At 43.8% G+C, this 12,093-nt stretch overlaps 1 protein-coding gene across 1 annotated transcript in view; it reads left to right on the top strand.

Annotated features, from left to right (window-relative positions):
* RNF144B (ring finger protein 144B) overlaps positions 1-2,108 on the top strand; it is a 51,394-nt gene extending 49,286 nt beyond the window's left edge. Inside the window, exon 8 of the mRNA XM_072152462.1 lies at positions 608-2,108. Coding sequence (XP_072008563.1) covers positions 608-751 — 144 coding nt within the window. The 3' untranslated portion in view covers positions 752-2,108. The remainder of the gene's footprint in view (positions 1-607) is intronic.
* The last annotated feature ends 9,985 nt before the right edge of the window (positions 2,109-12,093 follow it).

The raw sequence follows: 12,093 nt of genomic DNA, 5'->3' as shown, positions 1-12,093 counted from the left end.
CCAAACCTAATGTCCTACCTAATCAGATGAGCTGCACATATTATTCACAACCATTTCTGTGCTGCAGCTTGGTAGGAGGTTGCAGCCTGTCTCGGGTCAGCTCAGGAATACCTGGCTGACTCAATTCACAGGATTACTATGCAGAGTGTTGGGGGTGGGGGGTCATTTTATAATGCACAGGAGCCGCAGACTCATTTCAATATCCTCATGCAACGCAACTCACTACAGTAGATTATGGTTTGACTTTTGGTTTGGCAGGCTAGATGAGCATGACAGGTTTCCTTTACGTTGAAATGATAACTCCTAGTAACAAAAAGAACTAAACATTACTCTAAACGCAAGTTCAAATTACAGATAATAGTGGGCGATACAAAAAAATAACAGGATCTTTGTTCATTTTGTATAGATGTTTTACAAGCATTAAAGATTTTTGTAATAGGTGCAAATTTGTTTTGACAAATGTTTTACTTTGAATATTTGATGCAAATGGGGAGATATTTCTCTGCATGGATGGCCAGCAGCACTGCAAAACTGTTTGAAGGCACTGTAAATTATTTTTATTTTTGATTAATTTTATTTCACTCTAACAATGTCTTTTTAATTTCAGGTTGTGGGTATCCTCGTTGGCCTTGGCATTATTGCAATTGTGACATCACCTTTATTGCTTTTAGCATCACCATGTATAATCTGCTGTGTGTGTAAATCTTGTAAAGGAAAGAAGAAAAAGCATGAACCACCACCAGCTACTTAATCTGGACAAACCTGTTAGATTATTTTTTTTAACCTTCATGCATCTGTAAGATAAATGAGAAGCCACAGTAACTTAACTGAACAACTTGTTATTTTTCAGCATTTTACTGTTTGTTTTGGAAACAGTTTTATATAATATACAGTATATTAAGATTTTGATATACATCTATTTTGTTCTATATTCTATCTATATAAACTTTATTTATATTTCAGAGGGTACCTTGTTTAAGTACAGCACTGTCAAAGGGATTTTTTAACCAATTTAAGTTAATTTTAACCAATTTTCTGTTTTTTCTTATTGTGCTTATTATCAATTCCTTTGTTGGGAAGAAATTTCTTATTTGCAAAATGTTTAATGGGTTCAGAGCTTTCTTTACTGCATATTGTATCCAAGTAATTAGAAATAAATGAAAACATGAAACTTTTAAAGATAACAGTCAATCTGTGCAAATGTCATGTATATAAGAAATATTGTAACAATAAAGCTGCACTGGTAGAGAAATAGTAAGTGTGATCTGTTAAAGGGGTTTTCCCACAAAGGAAAGTTAGGCCCTATCCATAGGGCGGTCTCAGTCAGATTAATGGAGCAGACGGCCGTGCATGAATGTTCTGCTCCATTAATCTCTATGGAGCTGATGGAAATTGCTGAGCATGGCGCTTGGTGATCTTCAAGGAATTGAATATTGAACTCACACACAGGGTTCTCTCTATTTTTACTCTCTATTTTATTTTTCTCTGTTTTCATGTTTATTTTTTCCGATGAGTCTATAGGGATCTAAATGTCACTCACACTATAATTTCATGTTTGATGAAACATTGATTTATATACAAGTTTTTCACAGAAGGGACACAAGAAGAAATAATGGCATCTAATTATAATTAGATACACTGCAGTCACAATAAAGATGGCAAGCAAATTTTTTTTTAACTAATTTTACTGAAGATGCGAACAACATAACATATAAGAAAATTAAATAAAATATGCAAACGCAGCATCACAAACTGAGATTTATATATGTTTGTTACTGGGTGATATGGTTACAAATGTTGAATAATCAGCCTCCTTGATTCCCATATTTGCTGGGCACATGTCATCAGCAGTGTGTCTGATTGGACATCTTGGCAGATAAAATTTTTATAGCTCAGCAAACCTGCGATTTCACTCCCAAGCACCACTGTGTGCCCCTACATTAATTTCTATTTGCGTGTTGGGTATTGCCGTTCTCAGGTGAAACTAAGTCTCAAGCCCTGCCCTCTCAGAGAAAAAAAATGTTGGTTGTGGCCCAAACTGTCTGCAATTGTTATGTAAACCTGTGTGCATAATTGAGCTTAATAAAACACTTATCAAGCAAAGTTAACACTGTAGAGATCCGCTTTCTTTTATGGCACAGAGTGATTCCATCACCCAGAAAATGTATTTTAATGTGATATGTAAATGAGTTGACTTCTGCACAGAGCATGCTTTCTCCATGATACAGACTCTCCTTGCCTCTCCACAGCACCTTCACTGTGATTGATGTCACTAGCCACCTCTCCTGGATTGGAGAGGGCTTCATCTCCCTCTCATTTCTGTGACCGTAGACAGCTCATTTACAACTAATGAAAGCTTCTTAAAACTCATATACCAATGACATGGCAGTTTTTTGGTAGATTATGGTGCACAGTATAATAAGGGGTGAAAAAGATTTCCACTGTTAGTTTTCAAATAAGAAGCTTGATCATTATGACAATTAAATAAAATTTGCAATAAAGTGGAATACAATATAAAGTATTAATACCTTCATGTGTAAACCTAACATAAAGTTTCAAAGATTTATGTATTTAAGTGTGAAGAACATGGTGCATGGTTTTTTCAAATATTGAAATTAAAAACACTTAAGTATTAAATGTCTTAAAATCCCTTTATTTCAATACCTCCTAAATAACTTTTTGGATTAAATGGTAAATACCATGGCGATGACCATATCATGCTGTGAGGAAGCTTTGCTTCCATGGAGGAAAACTTGTTGAAGGCTGCAAAAGACTTTTGGCTTAGGTTGTAGGCAAAACTTGAATGGAATGATTTAAATTAAAGCGTTTGTTCAGCTCAGTGCATTGTAAACAATAATTTCAGCATTTACATTTTATTAAAAAATATGCAGCCTTACGGAGTTATCTTGTTTTGAATTGACTGCTGGCTCCCCCTGCTGGTAGTTCAGTCTATCCTGTCTTCCTTCTCCCCTGGCTGGGTCTGCACAGAAGGACTCAGTTTCTGCTCCTCAGTTCACATCTCTGACTGCAGACTCCTCCGCTGACTCAGACTGAAGGAGGCCAGCTGATAGGGTGCAGCCAATCAGAAGTGAAAGAGGGGGAGGGGCGGAATGAGCTGTGTAGCTGAGTGCAGGCTATGATCTGCTCTACATGTTTCAGTGCTGCTAACTAGTGATGGGAATTCCGGCACTTCTTAGTGAGCAGAACATAATGAGCCTGCTCACTAAGAAGAGCCGGCGCTTTTGGCTCTGGAACGTCTCCCTATTAAAAATATAATCGGGAGCCTCAGGCCAGTCAGTCACTGGACAGCACACCACTTTTGTCCCGATTTTTATCGGGTTAAAATGGACATGGTGAGCCGTTTGGGGCGGGGTTTAGTGAGCCATCGGCTCACTGACTGGAGACGTTGTGCCGCCTCGTTTGCAAACAACCCATCACTACTGCGAACACCAGACTTCACAAGAGCAAACAGGGGCACATTATAGGTAAATGCATCCAGAAATGATGAGGGTCTATCCAGATCACAGTTTGCCCCTAACATGTCTGTAGCCCTTCCCCCTCCCTCATGTATCCACCGTTTGCCAAAAGTCAAAACATGTTAAGGAGCTGAGCTCTGACCTCTTCTCATCTCCCATATGCCCTGCAGTCGTCCTCCTGTAACTACTGAGTATCCCTCTCTAGTATCCTGCAAAGGGACCCCTGCTCCTGACTAGCAGGAAACGATCCAGAGGTCAACAACATGTGAGTGTCAATCTACGTATTATCTAGTTATATCTAATCTATCTATCGTCCGTCTATCTATCTTTATCATGTCACTATCAAGTAAGCAGCACTCCAAAGCAATTGTGGTAAAGAATTATGGCCCTCTTTTATTCCACGATAAGTGACAGTGACGTGTCTGTGGTAAAAATCGAACAAGAAAATCCTGCATAATAAACCAGGACAATTTATGAGTAGATCCAGGCACTTTGCATCAGCATATTTGTTTTCTATGTGAAGGGGATGGGGATTGTAGTGTAACAACCTATGAATCTGCGGCTTGGAGGATCACTGGTAAAACCCTATAGAACCCTTCAGGCTCATTGACATCATTTTAAAAGTTGATTTTAGAAGGAAGGAGGCCATGGATAACAAATATAAGAAGATACAACAGTCATGGTGCCCGGATCTATGAATAACTGCCCCTGGTTTATCGGGAAAAATTTAGATGTTAGATTTCCTATAAAAGATTGTAGCTATAGTTCTAAATGGCAATGCCAGCTTGTCTGCACATGCACATTATCATCCACACAGGGCTAGCGTTCCAGATGTGAGAACTGAGATTCCCTTAGACACCCGTGTTGGAATCTCCTATCGTTACCTATTCTGACTTCCTATGTGTCCAACGCACATTCGGTATCATTATACAGACACTGTATATAATTTTTCCTTGTACAGAGCTGTGTGAGGGATTATTTTACTTCTCAGTGACCTTTATTATTCCATGCCTATTTATGGGAAGCTGGAAATAAATTCCAAATGTGGTGAAATTGGCAAAAAATCACTTGCATTTGCGTCACTCTTTTGAGGGCTAAGTTTATACAATTTTCACTGTGCGCTCCAAATAACACCTCTGCTTTATTCTTCAGATCGGTACAATCACAGTGATACCAAATTTATATAGGTTTAATGGCGTTTTAATACATTTTTAAACATTAACCCTAGATCAGTAATGGTGAACCTTTTGGAGACTGAGCACCCAAACTACAACCAATAGCCACATATTTTTCACAAAGTGCCAAAGGCAAAATTAAAGTAACTTATTTTGAACGTATTGGCATCCTAAAGACACCAATACAGTAGAAAGATGGAGAAATTTGGATTATTATTGTAGCTTCCCTCTAAGGTCCCCTTGACAGGATGAATCACAGGCCCTGAGAATGGGTTTCAAAGATAATCCAGCTCCACACCTCCTTGCTCCTCCTGTACTTCAAGTCACTTTAAAATAGTGCTAAACATGGCACCTTCTGGGCTGCCTGTGACTGCAGGAGGAGGAGTCCTGAATGGTGATGTGCTGGGTGATGGCCTGGGTGCCCACAAAGAAGGCTCAGAGTGCCATCTCTGGCACCCGTGCCATAGGTTTGCCACCATTGCCCTAGATGGTTCCTACCATATACTGCAATGCTACTGTATATGGCATTTTTACACAGTACTCATTACAATGACTCTGTAAAGACTCTGCAGAGACCAGACAGCCTTGAGTCTGACAAGGACCCGAGGCTGTCATGGGAAACGATCGCTGCCCCCCCCATATTGTCCGGGGGAGTGCTCACGCACCGCCATCACTCAAATGCTGCCGGGGTTGTTAGCGGTGGGTGTTTGCTGCAACATGTAGCAAACCGCACTTCTGTATGAAGAGGGCTCAGTCCATGAGCTCTCTTTATAGAGCCCCCGCACCTCTGCTCCGTACCTGTAGGGCATGGAGTGTGAAGGGTTAATATGTTGAGCATACGGCTACTACCCTGTCTGGTGTTCTATTGACACAGATGCACGTGGCACTGGCGTTATGGAATACAAGACAACCTCAATTCTTCACCTCATTTGGTTTGGAGTGCTGCTTACTACTAGTGATATTGTTGGAGGACCTGAGGCCCAGCCCAGTGCACCCATTAAGAATTTTTTTTAGCTGTGTGTTGCAAGGACTTTTCCATTGTATCTATTGTCTATCATTAATCTATCCATCTTTAGCTTTATATCGAGAGGGTTGGGGTTTACATCATAAGCTGGAGCTATACTATATATCAATGATCTTTGTTTTAACCATATTGGTGAATTACAAGCTGGGCCCTGATGGCAGTGTATACAACCAGCAGCAGGAGCCAGAGTAGAGTAATCCGTGTAGGGGTGGATTTAACAGAGCTGATGTGCCTGAAATCAGGAGTACAGGCCCTGAAATAACCACAGTTCCTGGCATATGGCCACATGCAACCCCTGCCGGATTTAATTGGAGACCAGAGCCGCCTAATAGATTATATTTCACACAAAATGTGCCAGTATATGAACAATCCCCACCTCCTATAGTGTATGCACTGTATATATATATATATATATATATATATATATATCACCAGTTAGTCCTCAATATAGTATATACTTGAGTATAAGCCGAGTTCCCCACTAAGCTTATACACGGTAAATATATAAAAAAATAAACTCCGTACTCACCATTCCGATGGCCCGGGCAGCTCCTCTTCCATCTTTATGTTTGCAGCAGGTCTGTGACAGTTCCGTCTGCAGCACCTCTTCTTTCTTCCTGCCGGCTGCAGGTCTGCAACATCTCAGTGCGCATAGCCAGGCCGGTTTACAACTGATGTCAGGCACTGCGTTTTAATACATTTTAAAAAATTAAACGAATGTGTATGATTAACATTATTCCTAGATGGTCTGATTGTTTCTACCATATACTGCGCACGGAGATGTCGTGAACCTACAGCCAGAAGGAAGAAAGAAGAGACGCAGCAGATGGAACTGTCGCGGACCTGCCGCGAACATGAAGATGGTGAGTACTGAGTTTATTATTTTTTTTTAGGCCTAGCTATAAACTAGTGGGGGCTGGCTGTATAACACAGGGGCTGACAGGCTATATACTGGGGAGGCTGTGACAAATGCATTATCCACCCTCGACTTGTACTCGCGTCAATAGGTTTTTTCCAGTTTTTTGTGTTAAAATTAGGGGTCTCGTCTTATACTCGGGTGGGCTTATACTCGAGTGTATATGGTATTTTATATTTTATGAGAAAAAATATTTATAAAAACTGTTACGGTAAAGCTATCTATATTGCAACTAGCAATATAATTTTTTATAGGGGTTTGAAAAACATATAGCTTAGCTGTTATGCTTAGCTGTGAACAAAACAGTGTAAGGGTTTTGGTGGAGTATACATGGCGTTTCTATAGCAGGATCTGCTGTGTTGGGGATCAGTAGGTGTAGGGACTACTTGAACACAGCAGGTGAAAGCAGACTCTAAAAGCTGTGATGTAGCAATGGTGGAAGGTCAATGAGATAGGGGCACCTGTAAAAGAGGTGGCTAAACTGCTTCTGTGCATGAGCCCACTAGGCCCCTCCCACATCTGCTTCTGTGTGACACAGAATAGATGGAAAGCAAGCATCAAAACAACAAATAAAAAAAGGATTTATAATTGCAGGTAACCATTATGAACAGGTTTTTGAATTATTTCAACCTTTTTTTGGGGGCTTTTTGAAATGATTAGTTTTGTGGCATAACCTCTTTAAATCCACATAAATCACCTTTCATATTATCTGACATCAGAGGGGGGGCATGTTCTGCTCGGCTGGCCGTTCCCTTCTAATTCTCTCCATGCCTTTTGCCTCCGTACTGGTCACAGTTCATGTCATGTGACCAGAGGGACATCATCTCTGGTACTTTAGCCGCTTAACAATAGCAAACTGTACACCATGCATGTATCTGACCACATGAAATCACAGCAGCCTCCATGGACTTCTACTCCTCTCCATCCTCCTTGGAGGCTGCTGTGATTTCATGTAATAACATACATGGTGTACAGTTTGCCATTCTTAGATTGGATTTCATCTCTAAACTGTGCCAAGTTTTTGGTGCAGTAAATTTGGATAGCCAGAGCATCCCTTTCTCTGATCTGCCAAGTGGCATGCATAACAAAAAAGCTAAAAAAAAAAAAAAACACACCAGAAAAACAGCACAATAAGGCAGAATTGTAACTTTAGCTAAATTTATTTTTTTAATGTAATTCAACATTATAAGGAATTTTCATGAGGATTTCAAATATTTATATACATATATACAAAACAAAATGATAACACTAATCCAGTAAGAAAAAAAAAGAAACCGATTGGGCGCCAGCTACCATAGAGCTGGGCGACTAGTCCTCCAAAAATGTACTTTTTGTAACACATTAAATTAAGGAATTTTGCTGATAATTAATAACATGATACAGTGTGCAAAGACAATAGGCACTTGTTGCTATAATCGTCCCACACTGATAGCAAGGAGAGCAAAGAATCTCAAGGACCAACTTACCTCGAGCCACTTCGTGCGACCCAGCGCAGGCACGGGAGGACACCGCATCAAGGGTACATACTCCTGTGGAGAGTGTAATATTTGTCAATTTATTACTAACAAAGACTCCTTCACCAATCCCTTGAATAACAAGCAGTATAAGCTCAGTGAGTATACCAACTGCAAAACTGAAAACGTGATTTATGCCATTCAATGTCCATGTCCCAAAATCTATGTCGGGCAGACAACTCAACCCCTAAAAAAGCGAATGCAACAACACATATCCACAATCAGGACAGCACGGCGAGACTTTAAGCAAGACAAAACTTTATCATCAGTGGTGTGGGGATTTGGCCCAGTAGAGACCGTGGTAGCGGGGTGCTAGGATGCAGTTCAAGACAGGGACACCAGGGTACAGTCCAAACAGGTCTCGCCTGCGTTTATTGCAGCAAAATAAAACCAGCCTTTACATTCAGGTATTTGAATAAACAAAAGAAAACCTACCCGTCAGGGTGCTAACTATACAAATAGTCCACTAGCTCACACTAAACAAAGATCACGTGGCTGCTCCAGACACACAGGTCAGAGCTGTGTCCTCTCAGCCTCCTTCCACAGAGAGACAACCCACTCAACTCTGCTGAGTCATTTTATCCAGGCTAATTAGGCTGTTCCCATCACCTGTGTCCAAGGTGCTGGACAAACCCACCTCAGCACTAAGGCCTTGCATAGAAGCAAAACCTAGGGGAAACATACCGCCCATCCACAGTTAACCCCTTCAGTGTCTCACATACCCTCCCCCTCTGTTTGACCCTGTGGGGACGAACACTTTTGGCCATCAGACAGTGGGTACGGGATAGGGCATCGGCATTCCCATGCAATTTTCCTGCTCGATGTTCCACCGTGAATTTAAAATTCTGGAGCATTAGGAACCACCTTGTGACCCTGGCGTTCCTCTCTTTGGCCTGACTCATCCAGGTTAGGGGAGAGTGATCGGTCACCAGTGTAAACTGCCGCCCTACCAAATAATACCTCAGGGATTCCAGAGCCCATTTGATCGCCAAGCACTCCCTCTCAACTATACTATAGTTCTTTTCAGGAGGTGTGAGCTTGCGGCTCAGGAATGTTACAGGATGTTCCTCACCCTCCACTACTTGGGACAGGACAGCCCCCAAGCCCACGTCAGAAGCGTCAGTCTGCACAATAAAGGTCTTGGTGAAGTTAGGGGTGATCAGTATCGGTCCCTCACACAAAACCGTCTTAAGTCGCTGAAACGCCCCCTCAGCCTCTTCACTCCACTTTACCATCACCGCCCTGCTACCCTTAGTCAGGTCAGTCAGAGGTGCCGCTATTGTCGCAAAATCGGGGATAAATCGGCGATAATAGCCCACTATGCCCAAAAAAGCCCTCACTTGCTTCTTGCTCAAAGGTCGTGGCCACTGCTGGATCGCCTCTACTTTATTTACTTGGGGTTTGATGACCCCTCGCCCAATACGGTACCCCAGGTAACGGGCCTCTTCCAGACCCAGTGCACACTTTTGGGGGTTCGCTGTCAGCCCTGCTGCCCTCAGGGAGTCTACCACTGCTTGTACTTTGGCTAGATGACTCTCCCAGTCGTTACTATAGACTATAATGTCATCTAAGTAGGCCGAGGCATAACTCCGGTGAGGTTTTAGCACGAGATCCATTAATCTCTGGAATGTGGCGGGAGCCCCATGTAGCCCAAAGGGGAGTACCACGTACTGAAAAAGCCCATCAGGGGTAACAAAAGCGGTCTTCTCTTTAGCCCTGTCAGTAAGGGGTACCTGCCAATACCCTTTCGTCAGGTCAAGGGTGGAGAAGAACCTAGCCTGTCCAAGTCGTTCTATCAACTCGTCAACCCTGGGCATGGGATAAGAATCAAATTTGGACACCTCGTTCAACTTCCTAAAATCATTGCAGAACCGTAGGGAACCATCAGGTTTGGGAATCAACACAATAGGACTCGACCAGTCACTTTTAGACTCCTCGATAACCCCCAGGTCTAACATCTGCCTGACTTCTTCGGATATGGCAAGCCGGCGCGCTTCAGGGACCCGGTAAGGTTTTTGGTGTACCCGGATGTGGGGTTCGGTTATGATGTCATGCTTGATGACTGAAGTACGTCCCGGTAACTTAGAGAACACATCCATATTTCGGAGCACAAACTCCTTCGCTTCCTGAATCTGGGCCCTGGAGAGGGACTCCGAGATCCGTACTTCAGGCACCTTGGCATCGGGTACACCTACCTCCGGTGTCCCCTTCTTGGAGACAGACGCCTTCTCTACTCCCATGGCCATCAGGGACTCTCTTTCCCTCCATGGCTTTAGGAGGTTCACGTGGTATATCTGTTCGGGTTTCCTCCTCCCCGGCTGAGATACCCTGTAGGTTACCTTCCCCACTCTCTCCATGACCTCATATGGCCCTTGCCATTTGGCCAAGAACTTGCTCTCCACGGTGGGCACCAGAACTAGCACTCTGTCGCCTGGGTTAAAGGTCCTGAGTCTGGCTGACCTATTGTAGACCCTAGACTGGGCCTCTTGTGCCCTTGTCATGTGCTCCTTTACAAGGGGCATTACCGCCGCTATGCGGTCCTGCATAAGGGAGACGTGTTCTATCACACTACGGTGGGGGGTCCTCTCCTGCTCCCAGGTCTCCTTGGCTACATCCAAAAGCCCACGTGGGGAACGGCCATATAACAGCTCAAAGGGTGAGAAACCCGTGGAGGACTGGGGAACTTCATGTATGGCAAACATCAAATAGGGCAACAAACAATCCCAGTCCTTCCCATCTTTGCTGACCACCCTCTTAAGCATCCCCTTCAAGGTCTTATTAAACCTCTCGACCAGGCCATCTGTCTGAGGATGATACACAGAGGTGCGGAGCTGTTTTACCTGTAGTAACTTGCACATCTCCTTCATTACCCTAGACATGAATGGGGTACCCTGGTCAGTCAAGATTTCCTTGGGGAGGCCTGTGCGTGAGAACACCTGGAACAGCTCCCTAGCAATATTTTTGGAGGAGGTGTTCCTTAATGGAATCGCCTCGGGATACCGCGTAGCGTAGTCCAGGATAACTAGGATGTATTGGTGCCCCCTGGAGGATTTGACTATGGGGCCAACCAGATCCATTGCAATCCGTTCAAAGGGCACTTCTATGATCGGTAGCGGGACCAAAGGACTCCTGAAGTGGGAGACCGGGGCAGTAAGTTGACACTCAGGGCAGGAGCTACAATACCGGTTTACCTCCTCCCATACCCCGGGCCAGAAAAATCGCTGCAGGATCCTCTCTCGGGTCTTCTCAGCACCTAAGTGCCCTCCCAGCACATGTTTGTGTGCCAACTCTAGCACCAGCCTACGGTGAGATTGGGGTACTACAAGTTGCTCAACCTCCTCACCCCGTATCTGGTCGACCCTGTACAACAGTTCCCCAATAATCACCATTCGGGGGTATATTTTATCAGCCCCTGGTATTTGGAGTACCCCATTTATCACCTTGACATTCTCCCGTGCTTTAACCAAGGTAGGGTCCTGTAGCTGTGCAGCCCCAAAATTGTCACGGGAAATCTCAAGGTCCAGCATGTCGGCCACCTCCTCGTGGCCCTCGACCTCACCAGCTAAGACCTCTAGGGGAGAGAATTCATCACATGGGGTCACCCTTACTGCTGGTGTGTGTACATCGGCCTCAAAGGGTTCAGGGGCCAAGGCCGGACATACCTGATGTCCATTATCTGCAACAGCACCTGAGGTGGGTCTTCGCCTCCAGAGGTCCCAAAACACTGGTAAGTCTCTGCCGATAATAGCCTCATGAAAAAGGGTCCCCACCACCCCCACTTCATGGGTAACAGTACCACAAGGGGTATGTAGGTTGATGACAGCAGTGGGATATTCGCGAGTGTCCCCATGTATACACAACACTCCCACTTTCCGCCCGCTGTACAGTCCAGGATCAACCAAAGTTCCCCGCACCAGGGTGACCAGACTCCCTGAGTCTAGCAAGGCTTCCACTGTGTGACCACCGATTGTGACCATGCATACTTGGG

This window comes from Engystomops pustulosus, chromosome 5 (assembly GCF_040894005.1).
Source record: "Engystomops pustulosus chromosome 5, aEngPut4.maternal, whole genome shotgun sequence".
NCBI lineage: Eukaryota > Metazoa > Chordata > Amphibia > Anura > Leptodactylidae > Engystomops > Engystomops pustulosus.
This window is presented reverse-complemented; position numbering and strand designations above follow the sequence as displayed.